General features: G+C 40.8%; 1 protein-coding gene across 1 annotated transcript in view; it reads right to left on the bottom strand.

The window, feature by feature from the left end:
- Nucleotides 1-22,916, bottom strand: part of fgfrl1b (fibroblast growth factor receptor like 1b) — a 39,049-nt gene that overhangs the window by 6,856 nt on the left and 9,277 nt on the right. Inside the window, exon 3 of the mRNA XM_046848725.1 lies at nt 13,657-13,929. Within this exon, the coding sequence (XP_046704681.1) occupies nt 13,657-13,929 (273 nt within the window). The remainder of the gene's footprint in view (nt 1-13,656; nt 13,930-22,916) is intronic.

The following is a 22,916-nucleotide window of genomic DNA, read 5'->3' as shown; positions in this document are numbered from 1 at the left end:
TAACACACACACACACACACACACACACACACACACACACACACTTAAACTATCAGTTCCTCATTCCGCTCTCAGGTGAGCTTTCGGACATGAGTTACGATCCTGTAGCATTACAATTTCTTTCTTTCGTCCTGTTCTTCCTGTTCTTTTTTCCTTTAACAGGTGTTTCATGCCGACTGGGAGCATTTGTTCGAACTCGGTGCTTGAAAAGCAGCTCTATTCAGCACAGGCCTCTACCTCGAGGCGACAACAAACCCTTCATTAGAACTGAAAATAATAGAATCGTTATCAGCCATTGAATGGCTGCCGTCAGAGGCGCACTGCTGGACGGGGGCAATCGTCTCGCCACACTGAAACGCCCCTTTACCCCTTTCTTTCATTAGATCTCTTCACTGTTTTATTCACTCACTCTTTCTGGACAATAAATCAGTCGCCTGCACTGGGGGAATATAATCAAGCAATTTAAAGCTGTTTCAATATAAGTGAGAATTTAACAGAAAAAAAAACCACCTGCTGAGCTTAAAAAAAAAGAAAAGAAAACGAGTAGCCTGTAGCGACGTGTGAATGAATGAATGCTGGGGCGGAAACTGATAGAAGATTCCGACTCTGCATGCCTGACACGTTTTTTTCCCCACTTCAAAAGCACTTTCTATACTGAGTTACAAACATTTATATTCCATTCCAGATCTTTTTTCCATGTTAATAATGAAATAATCTATTATTGACCCCACGTAGACAGACTGACAGACAGACAGACAGACAGACAATCAGGCAGACAAAAAGACAGGCAGACAGACAGACAGACAGACAGACAGACAGGCAGGCAGGCAGGCAGACAGACAGGCAGGCAGGCAGACAGACAGACGGACAGACAGACAATCAGGCAGACAGAAAACAGGCAGGCAGACAGACAGACAGGCAGACAGACAGACAGACAGACAATCAAGCAGACAGACAGACAGACAGACAATTAAGCAGACAGACAGACAGACATACAGACAGACAGACAGACAGACAGACAGACAGCTAGAAAGATTACACTAGATGATAGCATGCATATTCAAAATGACGTTATATGCTACGCACAAACACTAAATGATTGAAAACATAATGTACATGAATAGTGCGTAGTACATCATTTAGAACACAAATGTATTAATTCCCGGTTAATGCATTGACCTCAAATCATCATGTCCGCTCACAATGTAAACACAGCTTCAGTACTTTCTACAGGAGTTTACAGCAGGCTTCAGATCCGTTCATATGCTTGAATCTTTCACACTGCCCCCTTTAGAGAAAGTGATCATGAGAAGAACTTTGAGGATGGATTTCGACTGAAATTAATATCCACAATCTGCTGAAATGGCTCAGGATCGGGTTACATTTAATAGGTTCCCTTTTGAGTCTGGTTTCTCTCAAGGTTCATGAAGTCTCCGGGAGTTTTTGCTCACCACAGTCGCCACCGGACCACTCATTAATGACAAACACACAATTACAAGGAACAAACTTACAAACTCTTTTAGAACCGTGTTATCGATGTAAAGCTGCTTTGAGATGATGTCCATCATTTTAATTGGATTGAAATGAGAATATTTTTAAATAATCAGTTTCTTATCTGGCTAGATTGTTGCGAACTCTCCTCGTTGATGTCCACTGGGATTTCAGACTATAGAACAGGACTGGTATCCAGTACCAGTCTGTAAGTGTGAAAGTGCAGTTGAATTGCCTGAATGTGTGGCAAACAAAACACACGCTTTTTTCCCGACTTAAGGAAACAATGCAACTTAGAAATGATCTTTTTACAAGGCAGCTCGAATGAAGTCTTTGAAGTGCAGGATGTAGTCTACTGTGATACACCGTACATATCTGATTTCAATTTCTTTCAGCACAGCTGTCCAGCTGCAGACGTCAAATAAGACTCCCCACCACCGCGGTCTCTGCTTTACCCAACAGACGTTTATAATCCGATAAAGACTTTCGGATGAGTAAAGCAAGGTGTTCTTCGTGACAACGTGAGTCGACTTGTCTTGCTTTAATACGACTCGACGTTTCAAAAGGTTTATGAAAAAAAACATAATGGACAATGAAAATAAAAACGTTGTGTGGATGTTTCAGTAGACTTCAAGCCCTCTAAAATGGACACTGAATATATGTGTGTGTGTGTGTGTGTAGGTGGGTGTGTGTGTTAGTGGAGGAATGGCTGATGGAGACACAGGGTCTAAGGCTGAGGGAAAAGTCGAGGGAGCCCCCAAATGCTCCTCAAACCCACGAGCGGGTTTAGAAGGCTCTCTTATTATTTTTTCCTTCGGGGAGCAACTTGAAAGTGCTACGCTGTAAAAGGTCTCTTTCTCCATTCATACTGGTGTATAAACACACACACACACACACACACACACACACACACACACACACGCACACACACACACGCACACACAAGGTCTAGGAGGTGGAAGGAGCAATCAAGAGGAAAAAATCCTGAAATTCCAACCGTGACGTCCAACACAGAGTGGTAGGGGTGGGATGGGGGAAGATTTGTATTTCATTTAATTATTTACTTTTATTCTTTTATTTTTTTTTTTTAAATGTTTGGTATTTGTGACGTTTTAATGATTTTTTTTAAGTATATGTAACATTGTATATATATATATATATATATATATATATATATATATATATATATATATATATATATATATATATATATATATATATATATTTGTTTATTTATTTTAGTACCATTAATATTATAATTTTATAATAATAAATAAATTATTATTTATTTATTTGTTTGATTATTTATTTATTCTCTTTTTATATATTTTTTCCCCAGAATGGGTTTGGTGTTATCAAATTAATGTGTACAGATTTACAGTATTAAAATAAATAAATAAATAAATAAATAAATAAATAAATAAATAAATAAATAAATAAATAAATTTTTGCTTTTATTATTGATTGATTGATTTATTTAATTAAGATTACTAAGACTGTTAATGGACAAATCCAGGTAGCAGTAAATCTCCCCATTGTTTATGTAATGAAAGATGTGTCGGAGGAACACATGTGGCTGCTGTAGCGGAGCATTAAAAAAAAAGCATGCTGTCATATTTCTCCTTCTCTTGAGAAAGAAAGCAGAATTTCATTACACAGACAGAAAGAAACCATGCTGCCTGGAAACAGATGAAGGAGCGAAAACCTGAAAAATATCACGGCCATAAAACAAAGGCGCAATTTTTTTCCCGGCCAGTTGGAATGAAACATGTTGATAATGTTAAAATTGAGTGTTAATCTGTCAGGTTGCGCTCGCCAGCGTTTTTCTCTGTATGCTATCACATAAGCTAGTTTTTTCAGAGCGGCTATTTTGCTAGCGTGTAGTCATCCCTCGGTCGGCTCAGAATAAGTCAAGAGAGTTCTGCGTACGTAGGTATGGATCGAGAGAGAAAGGAGGAAAGCGAGGAGGAAAGATAATTAGAAGGCTGCACGGATCTTTTATAGCACCGTTAGCGGTTAGCAGTAGCAGGCGTGCCGAGGCCTAAGAGGAAATGAGGCTTTTTTCTGGGGTGTTAGTGGGACACATGGGGATACGGAGACCCAAAAAAAGGCCTGGACCAAAATCAGGCTCCTCTAATGACCGGGATCAAAGCTTCTTTAATGTGGAGCAGTGATGAAGGTGGATAATTTGCATCTCCGCTGCGCTCCCAAGTGTAATTAAAACCTTCACTATTTCAGCAGCCCACCCCTTACGAGCCCTTATGAGCCCGTATAAGCCCTTATGAGCCCGTACGAACCTTTGTGAGCTTTCATTATGATGCAGATCAAAGATTCTTCAGGATTCTCTAACGAATAATGAAAACATCTTCTTCATGAAAAAAGTGAAAGAAGTTTAAAAAAGCCTCTTTAATTATGTAAAAACAATTGACAGCACGCTGCCGTGATGAAGCACCGCTCACTATTCTCAACAGAACTCATGTCATAGCTTTTTACAAACAGTAGCTCCTTCACCACTCTGTTTTTTTCACTCTGAAACTGTTGAAAATGTCACAAAAATGTGTGGTCTTACTTCAGAGCGCTGGAAACTCCTTCCATAATTCACAAGATACAATGTAAATATCACAAAAACGTTTCTTGTACAAAAACCACAGATATGATCACCTACACGATATGAACAAAACTTTGTGCACACCTGATCACAAGATTCTTATGTATCTTTTGAACATCCCATTCCACTGTTATAATGCTGTTATAAGAACCTCCAGACATTTAAGAAGATGTTCCACAAGATATCTGAGACTCATTTCTCTGCAAGAGGAGACCTGGGGTGCAGTCAATGTTCCATTTCATCCAGTTCAATAAGGTTGAAGATCTCCTGCTGTAGAGCTCCAACCTTATTGATCTTGATGAATTGGAACTTTGACTGAAACCCAGGTACTGATGTAGGTACGGTAAGGAGACCTGGGTTGCAGTCAATGTTCTAATTCATCCAGTTCAATAAGGTTGGAGATCTACACTAGAAGATCTTCCATTCCAATTTCAACATGGAAAGCATATATTAATGGAGTTGAAATTGTGCAGTGGGATATTGTCATGCTGGAACAAGTTTGAGTCTCCAAATTTAAGTGAAGGAAAATTCCCTGGTACTAGATCCAAAGACGTCTTATACAATTGTGTGCTTCCAGTTTTGTGGTAACAGTTCGGAGAAGAACCGCATATGGCTAAAAAAGTCAGTTGTCCCAATACTTTTGTATATAGACCTATATACTGTAGTGTACTTTTCAAAGTTTGCCTCATCAGATTCAACAATTCAAGCTGAATAATACAATAAAAACTGTCTGGAAACGAATAGCATAAATTAGCTCGAACTACCGCATGGAAATTTCTGCCTTTAATCAGATTTTCTGGGATTCTTCGTGCCGCTACGGCGACATGGACAGGAAGTGCTCCGTGCCTCACTTCCTCGTGTGTCCTCACGCTTCTCTGCGATTGCAAAAACCGTCTTTGTAGCTCTCAGTTCAGCTTAATTTCATGCGAGGCCTGAATGGTTTCAATTCCACCGAGCAGCCTTTCATCTCTGCCTGTTTTTTTTCTCCGCGCTCTTTCTTCTACTCCTCACAAGCATGAATTCATTTGCGTCCATATGCGTGCCTGCTTTGAACTCGCCTCGACTCTTTTTCTGCACCACGGAGGAATAAAAACAAACAGGCTCCGGTGGCGGAGCTGCGTGTCACGCTCGTGAGCCGGCCGTAACGAGCGACTACCTCGCTGTCGAAAGCGCTCGGGGTGTGATCAAAGCTGGCACGTGTTCGGGTGTTTGTAGCACTTAGGGCTACAGTCGTGTTATTAACTATCGCCACCTATCTGCCAGAGAGAAAAGAAAAAAAAAAAGAGAAGGAAAATAAACGGATGACGAGCAGTCGTGGAAAATGTGCGCAGACTAAACACAAACCTGCAGCCTGATGCTAGCCAGCCGTAGCTCTGCTACATCACCACATGCCTTTCGGATTAGCGGACTCGACGGTTTGAGTGGTAAAGGTTATGAGCATGCTCACTTTACTAATATCAACACTAGGAGCCCTGTCAGGCCTCCACGTCCACATCCACCCCATCTGATACCATCTAGGTGGTACGGTTCAGGCCTTGCCATGCTCTTAAACCTTCCCTGTGGTCCCCGACTCAATCCCTCCAATGGCAGCCTCGGGGAGCATAATTCTTGCACAATTACCCATTTAGGTGAAGAGGACGTGGGCTAAACTGCAACATATGTAGCTCTCGGCCTGCAAACAAAGAACAAAAGGTGGCTGCTGGAAGCCTTCCACCTTTACCTCAATAAAAAACACCAGCCAAACCAATTGGGCTATGCAGAAGCCACAATCTCCTCACTGTGTCTACACACACACACACACATTTATACACACAAATGATGCACTAAAGGCACATGTAATTGGTGGAAAGAGTAGAGACTAAGGAACAACCCTGACTTTATCTCCTAAAATTTGTACAATTGTGTGTTTGTGTGAGTGGCGTTCAAATGTCCATTTCAGTGTCTTGTGCTATTGCAAATGTAAAATTATGAAAGGGGGAAAAAAAAACAGATAGTGTAAAATGCTGTGACTAAAATCAATAAATAAATCAGTATTGGTGTATATACACTATATGAACATCGGGACACGTGATTTTTCCAGCCATATGAGGTTCTTCCTCAAACCTTTAATACAAACATGGACGCACACAACTGTAGTGATAGGAAGATTGAATCATTTCAGTGACTCGGTTCTTGAGGAAATCTTTTTTGACTCATTTATTTCATTTAGATTTTGCAAAAATGAACGATTACCGTTTAAAAAAATTGTTCGTCTGAGTCACATGAAAGACTCGTTTAAAATGAACGAATCGATCATGAATGACCATCACTACACAATTCTTTGAATGTGGTAGGATGACATTTTCCCTTTCACTTGAATTAGGAGAGCCAAACCTGTTCCAGGATGAAAACGCCACTGTGTACAAAGCCAGCTTCCTCAAGATCAGCATGCCATGGGTTGGAGTTGAAGTTCTTGAGTGTCCATTGAAAGATCTCTGACCTCAACCCTAGTGAAGTTATATTACTAAATGTTAAATGAGTTGTTAAGAATGCACATACAAATCTTATGGTCAGGTGTCCACACTCGTACTTGATGCATGATCTGATCAGCATTGAACCATGAGGTGGATGAGCTACAAGAAGACTAAAGCTTTATGTTTGGGATCTGTTCTGGATCTGTTTTATGTTCTGGATCTGAATCCAATAGATCATCTTTCAGGATGTGGCAGACCAGAAGAATTGTGGGAGAGATAAAAAAATTTTGTCCCACAGGTGAAAAAAGTCTATGGGTTTGTTTCTGTCGCCATATGGTGACCTTTTAGCCCATAAAAGTGGGCTACTGTTACACTCCCACCTGCACACGTCTGCTGTGGGGGGCAGGGTTTGAGAGGGGGTGGGTATTTCAGAGGTATCTGTTTCTCTAAATAAAAAAAGTTAGTAGTTAAAACATTTTCTACTCAGTATGTAAGCATTGGGCTGCTAATCCATAACATGAGGGTCTATAGGTCATCACCTGTTTCATTCATTCTGAAATAATTTATTTATTCATTCATCTGCAGCAAGTGCTTTTTCCTCACGATCGATCCAGAGTCTATCCTGGCTACACTGAGCTCAATGCAAGAAAATATTCAGTATATGCTATTTACTAGTGGATAATTACAATGTAATAGTACATTGAGCTAAAATCTTGTTTGCCTCTGCCAAGATGTTCACCAAATATTCATTGTGGAGCTTCTACGAGTTGTGGAAACCACCCAATCTGTCAGTATGAGGTGGTATCAATAAGTTTGTAGACTGATTGTGTAACTGGTGCTATTCTGACCACTAGCGTTACCACGTCTGCGATTTCATCACAGACAGCAAGTAAGAACAAAGAGCAAATGTGAAATCCTGCATGGAACCATAGAGATGTTTGCCATGACATACATTACGGTTGACATACGGCGATGCTGCAACAAATAGTCCGAGGTGTTTTGAGCTGTGTTGAGTTGTGACTCGCACGTTAAGAGAGGAAGAACATCACTGGAAGATGACAAGAGATCGGAAAGACTTTAACGAGTTTAATGTCGAAACCATTTGGCATCTAGTGCATGATGGTAGTCGTCGAACAATCCACACAATTTCACTTCCGCACCCACCCTATTCGCCAGATTTGGCTCCTGCGGACTTCGCCTTCTTCCATCTTAAAAAGTTTTGGAGATCCGGCACGATTCGCAGTAGGTGCTTGACCTGCTTCGAAATGAAGACCTTGGGACACATTCCAGAAGTGGCAGGAACGCTGGGATTACTGTACACTGTATTACTGTGCAAGGGGACTGTTTTAAAGGAGTGTGTAACAGTAATGTAATGTGTAACAGTAAGAATGGATCATTACATAAAGATCTGCCATGAAGGGGAAAATATTAGAAAGCCTCTCTAGGGCATATTTCAGACTAAACCTGTTGTTTGAGTCTGTAAGGTTTAAGTGCAATAACGAATTACATTTGCTTCTTTACTGTCCACCACTGCAAACTCGAATTCTTACTCAAATGTTAAGAAAGTCTCTACAGCAGCAGACTTTTCGTCAGTGGTACGTTTTGTCAGTGGAAGTGGTACCTCTGTTGATAAGATGTTTTTACGTTTGATTAAAAGGCTCACATCTTCAAATCTTAGCACCACCAACCTATTACTGCTGGGCTCTTGAGCAAGGCCCTTAACTGCTCAGTTGTATAAAAACATGAGAAAATGTAAGTCGCTCTGAATAAGGGCATCGGCCAAATGCTGTGACTGTAAATGGAAGGATTTTCCAGTGTCAATACTTTGTAACAGCTACAGGTCTTCAAGACATCTAGTTTTTAAACACCAAAACTATGTAAACTATATGCAGAAGCTGCATTAGTTTGGTCAAGGAAAAGTGACCCTGGTCGAGGAATAATGTTTCATAAAGATGGTGTAAAATACTTTAGCTCCTGTAGTCGAAAGACAACACAATAATTCACTTCAGCATGCTAATCCAGACGTGACTTGTTGTCCTCCACCAGCATGGCGCATCTTGTGTTATTCTATCCCTTTTACCATGTTACAATAAAAAATCCCGCTTAGCAAAGAATTTTTCTGATAGTTGGGACTCAAGACTCAAGAGGGAACGTTTGACCTCTGGATGCTTGTTGACCTTCTTGTCGACCATTTTCGGCTTCCTTTGGAGCTTAGGGATGAATCAATCACCAAGTCGTTAAAACTGTAATGTCCGAGAGCCTCCAGAGCTTTCACCAATCTCTTAGCCTTCCAATTTATTTCTCTTTTAATGGAGTGCTACTGTACTTCAGTTGCTGGATGGAAAATGCTTTTCTTTAGTATAGATAAATATATATATATTTTTGGTAGCCTACAAGCTGTGGATCACTAGTTATCAACCTTAATTAGCTTGTTTACATATCTGTACTTTACTGAAGTATTTCCATTTGGGGAGACTTTAATTTCAATACATTACAAAAAAGTCAAATATCTACCTTTTTACTACCTTTTCTACTGTACATTTTACGTTCCTATTTATTTATGAGGATAAAAACGTAACTGGTCAAACACACAGCAATCTGCCAATCAGGGTCAAGCACTCGCTCTGTTGCATGGACATAAAGTTCAACAACAAGCAGATCATTTTGAGAGGAATATATGATGGAAGAAACTTCTGACTCGAACCTGCCACAACACCCATGGCCTTTTTTGTGCGTTTTTTTTTTTTTTTTTTTGGAGTAGTTGAATAGAAAGTTTTGGGCTTGTGATAATTTTAGTAGAAATCAATCAGTGTTTGACTCGTCAATATGCTATTAATAGATTGGTGTGCTAAGAATAACACTCAAGTCTTTTCACATAAATTGAGTTGATGGCAATACATGGCAATAAATGATTAATAAACCAGGACTTTGAATACTTATCATATGTCATATATTTCCCCATATACTGTAGCTCAAGCAGAAGTATGTTTTGTATGGTACTTCATCCACCACTGTGAGTTAAATATAGGAGAAAAACTGACGAACATCTGGAACTAAAAGTGCCATAAGTATTGACCATATGTGTATTTATAACACAAGTTAATAGCGGCATTATAAAACCTGACACACAGCTGGAACTCTGCGATAACGCTCATTTCTATTTCGCAGCCATGGGCCTTCAGCGCTGGTGTGTAATCGGTTGATAGGATAACACGTTTCTGTTTACAATTGCAGCAAAACGACGAGGCAAGATGAGGAGGACAGAATGTGAAGTGTGGGATTGAGTTACGGCCATTACCTCACTCCGGTCTTAAAGCCGGGACATTAAACCCAAACCGAGACGGAGAAATATGATCATATTTCATGTTAATGTTGCACAGCTTCACACCAAAGTACATCCCAAAATGCACAGATTTGTTGTGGCTGCAATAGAACAGAGGCGAACAAACAAGAGCTGTGTCTCTGCATGCACAAGCAAGGAAATGATAAGAGCTCATGACAAGCACTATTGAATGTCACCCGAATTCCTCCGTCCTGATTTAATCAGACACGCAGCGGACTTCCCCTGCTGCGTCTCGTACAGCGCGAATTAGCACAAAGTGTCTGTTTCAAAGGAGGAGCCCGAACAGACCACCTGCTCAGAAACGTGCCGAGATAGACATCTCCTGGAAACTGAGGAGAAGATCGTGGTGATAATGCTCAGGTTCATCAGAACTGTCAGACAAAAGCTTCTTTAGTGAAATACAATTCTCATCATGTAATAAACAATTATGTAATTTTGAAAATACAGTTCTTTTTAAAAAGAATTTAATAGGATTTTCATAAAAATAATTTTTATTTATTTAAATGCTTTAAAAATGCACTCAGCATCAAAAGTCTAATTGCTGCAGACCGTCTTTTATCTGCTATCGGAAAATAAACTTGTACAATTTATGATTAAATGGGCATACAGTAAAGCTGTCAAATCCTCAATTCTGATTGGCCCGAATCAGAATACATTTACATTATCAGTATTTGACAGATGCCCTTATGCAGACTGATTTTTTATTTATCTCATACATACAAATGAGTCTGGTGTTGAGGGTCTTGCTCAGGGGCACACAAGTAGTAACTGGGATTTAAACTCACACCCTTTTGGATCCAAAGTCCACTGCCTTTATCACTAATCCAACACTTCCCACACACCTGACGTTTCCAACAATAGTTAAAAATGGTCCTTGAATGCAGTTGCATGAAACTTTCTCTTCCCAAACCTTTTGGAGACCTTTGGGATGAATATAAATGCTGACTGCACCCCAGGCCTCCTCACCTCGTCTACATCAGTACCAGACTTTACTAACATCCTTGTAGTTCATTGAATCTCCACAAATCTCCATAAAATCTAGTGGAACATCTTCCCAGAAGCCTACATGTGTGTGTAGTGTGTGAGATGATTATGCACAATGCCACAGCTGAACCTTTGTCCACTCACACACACACACACACACACGCACACACACACACACACACACATGCACACAAACAAGACCTGCAACCTCTTCAGCAGTAAATCTGCCTCAGTTTAGTGTGTGTTTGGAGCCACAGAACCACACACACACACACACACACACACACACACACACACACACACACACCAGCTCCTAATGTGCCCTTTGTTACAGAGCCTGTCGTTTTTTACAGTTAATGACGGCAGTAAACCTGAGACGTGTAATACAGTGGGAGGCCTGCGCCATAACTCTGGGCTCCTTAGTCCACTCAGGGAGAAAACCGGAAAGCAGCAGGCAGCCATGACACCCCACAAAGGAGGCCAAAAACAAACACAATAAATGGATGGACAGAGGGATGGAGGCGGGGTTTAAACATGGCATAGCCAATTCTACACCTTCAGAAGTGAGAGGAGGAACAGCTAAAGTTTTGTGTTTGTGTGTGTGTGTGTGTGTGTGTGTGTGTGTGTGTGTGTGTGTGTGTGTTTTTTTTTTTTGGGGGTTCTGTGGCTCTAAACACATACTGAGCTGGGGCAGATTTACTGCAGAAGAGGTTGCAGGTCTTGTTTGTGTGCGTGTGCATATGTGTGTGTGTGTGTGTGTGTGTAAATATTAGGATGGAATTCCCACATTGTACAGTGAGCAATAAAGCGGAACAAACACTCTGTCCATACCCACATTTCACACATCTGCACACACATAATATCTCATGAAACCTCACACAACACACAACACACACACACACACACACACACACACACACACACACACACACACACACACACAAACCTCAACTCATATATACAACCTCTACAATTTTACACAAATACACACCACACACAAACAATCACACATTTATTTTACTACACACTCTCAACAATCACAGTCCAAACATCCAACACATTTTCATCTTTTCAACTCCTACCAAAACACCCAATATTCCCTAAAAACAACTTCCTCTTAACTGCACAGACAAAACCACCTCCTGATCCACCCAACAAACACAATGCAAACACACTTAATGCTCACAGACACGCACAAACGTTCACTACACACAGTTTTCTTTACTTTTTACAACCATTATTATCACACACCAATCTAAATAAACACACACCAATCTAATAAACTCAATGATCTCAACACACAAGACTACAAATCAACAACTTCTAACTAATAACATACTAAACACTCTTCCCTCTGTCTTTTTTTCCAAACAGAAGTAGTATTATTTATGTCTCCATCTGTCAGACTTTTCTGTAATGAAATAATGAGCAGCGTCTAAGTTTACACACCTCATAACCATCCGCAGGTATCACGAGTAAGGTAAAGAAGGTCCTTCTTTGTTCCCTGGTCTTCGCAATAAAACATTGCGTCAAAGCAACACAGTGCTTCTCACACCCACAGCTGGATTTTTTTTCCTCCTTTATCGTTTAATGTTGCGTACATGAACCCGTGCGCTATTAAACATGAGAACTTCCTGAGCCACAGTTGCTCTTTTGTGAGCTACATTACAACTTCAGGCTCCTGTGTGGCAGCTGCTGAATTGGATGCTAATCCAGCATGCTAATGCCCTACATCAGTCTTAGACCCAAAACAACAGCAGGCTTCGATTAAGCTCGAGTGACAGCTGCAGGCCGAGGAGCAGGAAAGCAAAAACATTATAATTTATATTATACTAGTGGAACAAAAGCAAAAGTCAGTCTCATGTAATCACATGCTAGGCTAAAACATGCCAGTATTTGTATTGGTTTAGTTGTGCAAATATTTAGAGATGTAATCGAAATTACGTTGGAGAGGCTTAGATCCTTGTAAATAGTAGAACATTAATTATTAGGGTAGTATAGACCTGCCTGTAATATATATATATATATATATATATATATATATATATATATATATATATATATATATATATATATATATATATTTAAGTTAAAGAAAGATGCTTAATATTTCTCACATATATATTACAGTACAGAGACCGAAATAGCCATGATGCAACACCACTGGAGCACAGACAGTTAAGAGCTTAATGGGAAAGGGCCGTATGTGAAAGTGGTAGCGCAGTGGTTAAGACTGTATGTTAGTGATCTGAAGGTCGGTGGTACAAGCCCTGGTATCACCAAGCTGCCACTTTTGGGGCCCTTGAGCAAGGTTCTTAACCCTCTGTGCTCCAAAAGCACTGTATCATGGCTGAGCCTATGCTCTGACCCCAGCTTTCTAACATTATTAGGATATGAGAAGAAAGAATTTCACTGTGCTCTAATGTACATGTAACAAGTATAAAGCACGTTTTAAGTAAAACAATCCTGACCAGGCAGTTACTAAGGGTGAACAAATGAAAGCTGTAAATATAGCGCACAATGACACATAGCCATGTCAATAAAATTTTTTTTTTTACCATGAGCTTCATATTAAACTTTTTGCTCACCCACGTGTAGACCTCTTGCTAAGGCATTTTTTTTTCACGTCTAGCCGCTAGTCCATTAATGTACAACCTTCATATTAATAACATGCCATGTAAATCTTTTAGCCAAGTATTATATTTGTATTTGTTTTCATTTAGAATGCTGTTCATTCCTAAAATGTCATATTTTATTACACTATGTTCATTTCTTACTGATGACAGTGAGAGTAAAGTTGAGGGACACGCTCCCGAAGCCATTGGCTGCCTGGCACACGTAAACTCCGGCGTCTTTGGCTTCTACGTTCTTGATCTTAAGACCGTGGGTCAGAACACGGTAACGGCTCCAGCCAGCATTGACATGTCGTCCGTCTTTCGTCCAGACAAGTAGCGGAGGAGGGTTCCCTTCGACGGGGCACGGCAGGCGGATATTACGACCCAACTGTGCGATCTGCATCTCCTCCACAACGCCACTCACCCATGGAGGTCCTAAAGCCAAAAAAGAAATGGTACAACTATTATAATCAAGACAAATTTATAACATTTAACCAAATCTTAAAATCAGTAATGACTATTGGATCAAATAAGTTCTGGACCCCATTAACCCCTGACAGGGTATTTCTACAGCTCAAAACTGGATTTTTGACAATATTGAGGTTTGAATTGAACACATCAGCACAAGAAAACTACTCACAAAAAGGCAGCGACTATAATAACCATGCTAATTGCTGGCTTCCGTGCCTTTTCAGCGAGTTTTTTCATTTCAGCCCAAACCAGCCCTCAAACCATAAACGAACATCAAATGGAATGCACCTTAATAGGTAAAGAGGGCTTTATTACAGTATATTTGACATGATTTGCCTGCAGATGGAATGTCTGGGTAAGGTTAGGAACAAATCAACAACAAACCAGCCTCCTGAATAATCTGAGTATGACCTGGGCTTCAATCACATCACACACTTTCGTTTGTTTTTTCAAGGTGACTTGCAATAATAGCACAGAAGCTGGAGAGGTGAAAGACCTTGCTGAAAGAAATATGTACAAACTCCTTAAGTCCTTAAACAAGCTGTAGATAATTTGAAAATCCCAAATTTAGCAACATGTCTTGAGAAACACATTTTCAAAGCACTTAAGCTCATGGTTCTGTCTGGTTTTCATGGCCTTGGTGTACACAAGGCCCTTTTTATCCCTTTTCTCTCAGCCTGCTAGTGGAGACTCCCATGAGGACCAGCTTTCCATTTCCTTTGGCCCACTTGAGCCGATTCACTCTCATTCATGCCTGGCACAGTAACATCCTGTTGCCTGCTTCAGAAACTACCCCAGCAACCGAAGATGATGGAAAATGGAAAAAAAAATACGCAAATATTCCAAATGATTTTCATTTTCCTTCAGCTCCCTTCGGATTTTTTTTACTGCAATGAAACGTTTTCACCTGAAACCACTGGTCATTTTCCAGGAACATGCCATGAGGGCCAAGCGAGAGAAAAGGGGGTATTGGTGCAGGAATTACATTACGGCCACATTCCTGAATGTTTCACAAAGAAGTCCTTACTGAAAATTATGACTTTGTGTTTTTAGAAATGTTTATCCAAATACACCAGGGATAGACGGTCAAAACACAACAGGTGTGGCAGAGAGTGAAAACGGGAACATCGTCGCTCAGCCAGTGTGGCAATTTTAGGCAATTTGTAGGTTAATGGGATGGTTTGGCACCTTGGTGGTGCTGGGATTAAAAACCACAACCTTCCGATCAGAAGTTCAACATTACTGTTCAGGATTTAGGATTAGAATTCAAATATTTAAGAGATTCAGCTATTAAAAGTGTAGCAAGGTGTAGGTTTACAAGATGGTTTGGCCCATAATCAAGATCTTGTTTATTCTTGATTTAATGCCAATGTGTCTTTTATCAACAGAGTCACAAGGAAATAGGAAGGCAATTGATGCCCTGAGTAATTTTAATAGTGCAAAATATTTGCCCAGCCCATGGTTTCTGGATGAAAGTTTGAAGTTTGAGAATTTAGAACAAAAAAGAATAGTTTGAAGGAGAAGGCAGTGTTGGACATCTGGTAATGTTTAAACAGCAATGTTAGGAAGGATGGCCAAATGTGTGTCATCAAGGTGGATTTAACTGTTTAGGATTTCGATTCAGATTCAGCTGTGCAGAATTCAGATCTGACTTTTCAGAATTCAGATTCATATGCTCATTAGCGTTTACATTTATGGCATTTGGCAGATGCCCTTGGCAGACGTCCTTATCCAGAGCGACTTAGCAGTTGAGGGTTAAGTGCTTTGACCCAGACCTTGATGATGCTGGGATTTTAACTCACGACCTTCCGATCAGGTAGGTACTATTCAGGATTTAGATTGAACTATTCAACAGCAGATTCAGATCCATCTATACAGGAAATTCATCTATTAAATTAATGGTGATTCAGAGTGCACTAATGTTTTGAGTGCATGCAAAATTTCACCCAATACATCACATTTACAAAGATGAACAATTAAAATACACTGATTGAGCATAACATTATGACCACCTGCCTAATATTGACTGGTCTGTGGCGAAAAAGCCCCACATGCGCTGTGTATTCTGATACCTTACTTCAGAACCAGCATGAACTTCTTCAGCACTTTGAGCTACAGGCATTCGTCTGTTGGATCGGAGCACACGGGCCAGCCTTTGTGTATCAATGAGCCTCGACCCTGTCGCTGGTTCACCACTGTTCCTTCCTTGGAGCACTTTTGATAGATACTGACCACTGCAGACGAGGAACATCCCACAAGAGCTGCAGTTTTGGAGACGCTCTGACCCAGTCGTCTAGACGTCACAATTTGGCCTAATCAGTGTTATTCACTTCACCACTCATAATGTTATAATGTTATAATGTGTAAATCCCACTTTAACCCATTTGGTTCCCCTTGACAATAAAAAACATCAGAAAAACCAAACATGCCTTGATGCTGAAACATTATTTTCTTTACTGTCTTCTTTACTTACTCCTCCATCTTGAATGTACCTCCTTTGGGTCAGTAGATTAAACTTTTGCAGCAAATATTTGAGGAGCTACAAAGTCTTTTACAGGACAGCATGTTTATTCAGGACAGCTGAAAGTGATCTCGGATTTATCTTCCCTGCCATTCTCACATAGGTTATTAATTTCTGAAAAGGCTTTTTCCCGTCCTCTTTTATCTCCGTCCACCACTGCAATGCTTTACAGAAAAAGAGATAGAGTGTGTAGTACGCAGGCCATGTGTATTACAAACCCACAATGTTGGGAATATGCAGAGCGACAGATTTATGTGCTGCTTTTGTATTTCTTTGGAAATGTAATGTAGAAAAAAGGAGACACACAGAAGACTTGCTTACCGTCATTTTTAATTTAAAGCTGTCTTAAGCATGTGTGTGTGTGTGTGTGTGTGTGTGTGTGTGTTGGGGGTAAGTAACAGTGAAGCTTCCATATGGACACAAGCATATGGAGTACCAGATATCACTTAAAAGCTCCCCAGCATGTCAGTCGTCTTTGTTTCAGACATCTTGATACGAGTTTGTGATTTCTGGGGAGAATTTATGGACACGAGGCCCCCAGACTGCTGAGCTTTGAAGAGCGAGCAGCCTCAGAACCTTCACGTTGATGTCCCAGAGAGAGCTTAAAAAAAAGCTTGACAGCTCGTTGCTCGGATAGACGATGGTCTATGATGATGGAGGAAGTGGTGTGACCATCAAACACTTGCAAGCAGGCCGAGCGAAGATGAGTGTGTGACTAAAAGAGAGATGAAGATGGAAAGAGCGTTCTGGTTGCCCCATGCTGCTAGAACCCTTAAAGCTACACCACAGCTGCTGGAAATCTGCTGAGCAGAAACTGTGACTAAACACAGATTTTTAAAGGATCTGTGGTTATACAGGCAACAAGCTGGTGACCCTGCCACCTGCTTCACTATAAAACTGTAAGCAGAGGTTTAAAAGAATGTAACTGAAACCCGAATTTATAGACTAAACGTGAGAACTGATAGTCATTAAGTTTAAAAATATACAGTACTTTAGGCCTAAAAGTTCCTTATACTGCCGAGCCATGAGGTAAAACATTTGCTCGTAAACAGGAAAATGAGCTGCAGGACCCATACAAGGGTTTCTTAGAGGTTTCCTGATTTGATTAACTGTTCCAGAGGTGAACTAGGAGATGTTCAACATAGAACCTATGAAGGTTCCTGGAGAAAAAGATAAACAAATGTTTTCAAGCAAATCTTATTTGTTGACCTTTGCCCTAAAAGTTCCTAATTTCTGGTATGATCAACAAGATTCTTTATGAAGTTCTTCAGATAGACATTGGGTTTAGATTATGAAAAGTGAAAATGAGCAAAAACTGTTTCCATAGCAACTATAAGAGATTTCCAAAACCAAATTCTAGTTATGCAGAATTCATTTTTTTTTATTTTTGTTCAGGTGTTTTTAATTAAACCAAAAACATTTTAACAGATGGAACATTTGCATGGAAATTAGTTTATACTCCATACTATGCTCGAAGTAGCACCTTAAAAGGTTCTGTGTCTTTTAAGCTTTGTCTACACTAATCTGGAAACATTTAAATACGATTCGGTGTCAAAATGGCAAGCTTTGAGCTGGAACTTCACCTTCAGGAAGAGAGTCAAATCTGGCAAGTATCTCTCCGACGATTGTTATGCACAAGTTGCCGAATGGTTTCGACATTTTCTTGAGTTGAACTTATTGAAGGTCTTTCTGATCTCTCGTCATCGTCCAGTGATGTTCTTCAGCACATGAAGCTCTTGAAACACCTTACAGCATCGCCGTATGTAAAATCTATGTCATATCAAACATCTCATACAGAGTTTGCACTATGTTCTAACTTGCTGTCTATGATGATATTGCAGTAATGCACATGGTCAGAATAGCACTAGTTACCATTAATCTCGAAACGTTTTGATACCACCTCGTATACGGTCATTACATTGCATTTTTTCTTCATGGTTTCATGGAATGTGTCGGCTAAACGCTGGCATGATGCCTCCCACTAATTCCTGTGCAGATGAAACAGAGATAACAGCCTCAGCCAATCAGAAGCCACAGCTTAGTAGGTCATCGCAAGGTTGATCTTGTGGCATCATGTGATTTAGTAGCGTCACGCCCCTCCTCATCCTCCTCCTCCTCTTCCTCTGCTTGGCTCCAATGTGGTTGTATACATAGTGGATTGTGTTTATTTTCAGTGATACATCAGTTAGACCAAGCACAGCTCATGCCTTTGGAATGTGGCTCCTTTATCTCGGGGTGATAATACAGACAACTGATGCCTGTGATTGTTTGCGCTGATGCTCAGGCTATGAATCTCAGCATGGGGTCAAGGCTCGGTAAACATTCAATCCTTCAACTCTGCTGGCACACTGAGCTCCTGGGTTCTGCCTACTCATCTCTGCATGTTTGGTTCTGAGGACTTTACTTAGATCTACCATTGGGGACAAGTAAACTTTAATAACTTGCCCTAGCACAACACTAATCGCAAATGGGACTTGAACTTCCAAAATGCACTAAAGAAATCGGATCAGAATCAGAAAACCTGTTCAATGGTCAATACTCCTGATCTCATGACCACGGTGAGAAACCTAAGTTCCAATTACAAAAGCCTCATTCTTTGGTTACTTCATTTTTGCTTAAAGGGCTCCATGTTGGATTTTGAAACACATTCAGAGAACCCTTGAGGAACTTTTATTGAAGAGTGCAGTTCTCTGCAAACTGAGACACCAGGCTGAAGATGCAGTCGTGATGGATCTCAGTTTGACAACTGGAGCAATGAAAAAAGAAAGCTCTGGAGATCTCCTTTCATCACCAGCTGCTTTCATTCATGACTTAAACTGAGGGAGTGTGTGCATTTTATTTAAGGAGTGTGAGTGTGCTGGACTAAAGGAGTGTGTGTGTGTGTGTGTGTGTGTGTGTGTGTGTGTGTGCTGGACTAAAGCAGTGTGTGTGTGTGTGTGTGTGTGTGTGCTGGATTGAGAATGTGTGAGCTGGACTGAAGGAGTGTGTGTGTGTGTGTGTGTGTGTGTGTGTGTGTGTGTGTGTGTGTGTGTGTGTGCTAAACTGTAGGCATGTCAGTGTGCTGAACTAAAGGAGTGTGTGTATGTGCTGGATTGAAGGAGTGTTAGTGCATTAGACTGAAGGTGTGTTGAACTGAGGGAGAGTGTGCTAGACTGAAGAAGTGTGTATATGTGTGTGTGTGTGTGTGTGTGTGTGTGTGTGTGTGTGTGTGTGTGTGTGTGTGTGTGTGTGTGTGTCGACTGAAGTGCTAGAATTCAAGAAGTGTGAGTGCTGGTCTGAAGGAGCATGAGTTTGCTGTGGCGTGTGTATGTTTGTATTAGTGTGTGTTGGCATGATGGAGTATATATATGAACTGAAATAGTGTGTTTGTGTGTGTGTGTGTGTGTGTGTGTGTGTGTGTGTGTGTGTGTGTGTGTGTGTGAGTGCATGCTGGACCAAATGCCGTTTCTCTGACTGGCTCAGCTTTGTTACTACTCAGCATTTCAGACCTGCTGCTGTGAAACACTTAACCTGTGACTCACTCCAGCTCATGATAGCACCCTGAATACCTTCCTCCTGTAGACCACCAGGGGTTGGACCACAGGGAAAAGTGGTAAGTGCCAACCTGGTCTCATAAACGCACCCACCGCCTGGCAGGGGCACGAGGCAATTCTGGCTAAACCGGAGCTCCAGCCGAGTAACGAGCACCTGTTTATTAACAGCATTATTCACGCGAAAGAAAAAACCTGCACCAGGGGCAATCACACGCAATCATTTTCATACCTGATTTGCCCCTTTTGTGTGCCCTATCTGCCTCTGTAATCATCTGATTCACTTTATATCTCCGTCCTTTTGTGTCTCAGCTGAATGTTGGTCTCCTAAACCATTTCTTCAGTTATGTCTTTGCCTGTCACAGCAAGACTCAGCAAAGCTGAAAAAGACAAGACCGTCCTCTTTTCAGCCTCTAAGCATTTTTTCTTCTCCAAGGCTTTTAGATTCCACGCTCCTCTCTAAAGCGGTGACCCTGAAGCCCATCGCCAGCGACCCATGAAAAAAAAACAGACCCAAGCTGCACTTAGCGAAATAAAAAAAAAAGCTGTTTTTCTGTTGAGCTCGACAATTTCAGGGCTTTGAAAAAACATGTCGGTTGAACAAATACACATGCCGGCGATGTTCAGAAGCATTGTGGTGGCAAAATCGCGTCTTTCAGAAGCTGACGTCGCAAGCGGCGGAGGCTGGTCGGCTTGGACAGCTGTAATCCTTGCGCTGAATTGCTGAGTAATCCCACCTGTAAAAGGCAAGACAAAAGGAGAGCTGCAGGAGCAGCCCTGAGAGCTTCCCACACCCAGAGCAGTGATCCAGGAGAACATCGCTCCAACAGGCTAGAAAAAAAAAATGCAGGAATAGTGGCAATCTTTTTTCATTTTCTTTCTTTCTTTCTTTTTTTTTTTTTTTACAACACATTACCCCGCTTTCACCTGTGCAAACACTCCACCCGACCACAAGCAACAAGCGCTCGAGCGGATCACACTCTCGTGACGAGATACCGCTGAACTCCCGGAGCTATTCATGCTCTCAAACATTAAACTGATAAAAAGGAAAGGGAGGAAGAGAAATAGTTCAAAGGCTCGGCACTCTGCTTTATGTTTTAATGCCTCCTTCATAAATACCGACGCGTCTCAAATAGCTGTGAGTGTCGGAGTGATGGCGCACAAGAGCGAACGCAGCTCATTAAAGCGCCTTGTTTACCCGAGGTACTGCAGGATGAAATACAGCGGCCCGGGCTTTTGATAAAGCGAGCTGTTTCAGGAAAATCGCTACTACAAAGGCGAGCCAGGGCCCATCAAACACCACGAGAGAGAGAGAGAGAGAGAGAGAGAGAGAGAGAGAGAGAGAGAGAGAGAGAGAGTGATGCTTCTTATCTGTTGTGAAAAATATCTGAGGCCCTTCAAACTTGCATATAACTGTCTATCTATCTATCTATCTATCTATCTATCTATCTATCTATCTATCTATCTATCTATCTATCTATCTATCTATCTATCTATGTAGTATGTGTGTTTGTGTATGTTTATGTCTATCTATCTATCTATCTATCTATCTATCTATCTATCTATCTATCTATCTATCTATCTATCTATCTATCTATCTATCTATCTAGCTTCAAACACACACAAAACACACATACTAGATAGATAGATAGATAGATAGATAGATAGATAGATAGATAGATAGATAGATAGATAGATAGATAGATAGATAGATAGACATAAACACACAAACAAACACACGTGTTTGCGTACATACCGCACATCCATACATACATAAATACATATACAAATACACACACGTGTGTGTGTGTGTGTGTGTGTGCATGTGTGCAATCTCAAAATACATGTTTCTGCTTAATACACATCATGTTCGAATTTAATAATTGCACAGTTTCACCTATTTAAGAGTGTCGGTTAACTACCTCAGCATTTACAGCTCCAGAGGACACACACACACACACACACACACACACACACACAAACAACACAGAAAATCTGCCAAACTAAAGCTTTTTAATTTGTTTTGTTGTTTTTTTTATGTTAAAAGGTGCTTTTTTTTCTCAACGCTCCCTTTTTGACACATGCCAGCCTGTACTGAAAGCCTGTTAATAGTGATCTCGCCTCAAGCAACGTTTTTAATTAGTTCGAGCACAGAGCCAAGAAGCATGCAGCACGCACATGCACGCGCCGACACACACACACACACACACGCACGCACACGCGGAGACGCACATCAGAGGCCGGGGGTTTTGACAAGTTTTACAAGCGTGAAATGATGTTCCTAATGAAATCCAAGCGTCACATGGAACTGACAATACAGGAATATAATGAGGAGTAAGAAGCACCCGAGGGACTCGAGGGCTAAATAAACACCTTTTACATTGACGCATGCAGCACAAAGAAACCCAGACAGGAAAGAACTTTTTTTTGTGCCCTGGGGCTCAGCCTGATCAACCGGAGAACATTATGAGCAGTACAATACACTAAAACCCAGAGCGCACCAAAAAACAAGAACAATATTAATTATTATTAGCAGTTCCTCAGGGTTCTCCGGTTTCCTCCCAGCAACATCACTGTAGGTGGATTGATTATTTAGAATAAGAAGTATTTCTATGCTTGCGCATGAACCCCTGCAATGAGGACCAGCAGATGGAAAGACTGCAAATGTACAGTATCAATCCCTTTTTTTCTTCGTATAACACAATTCTAGATGCACAATGAAATCATTAATGATCTAACGCACTTGTGATCTACAAACATAAATGCGATGCATGGATATTTTTGTGTTTCACAAATAAATATGTGGTTTACAACCATTTTTCAGACTGCAAACCTCATTGGCTGAATTGTTTGTTTGACGAGTCCGCCTACATTTATTTTTGGATTTATCCACCTTCATT

The sequence above is a fragment of the Silurus meridionalis genome, chromosome 5 (assembly GCF_014805685.1).
Source record: "Silurus meridionalis isolate SWU-2019-XX chromosome 5, ASM1480568v1, whole genome shotgun sequence".
Taxonomy (NCBI): domain Eukaryota; kingdom Metazoa; phylum Chordata; class Actinopteri; order Siluriformes; family Siluridae; genus Silurus; species Silurus meridionalis.
The sequence above is the reverse complement of the archived record's forward strand: the minus strand, read 5'-3'. Positions and strand labels throughout refer to the sequence as shown.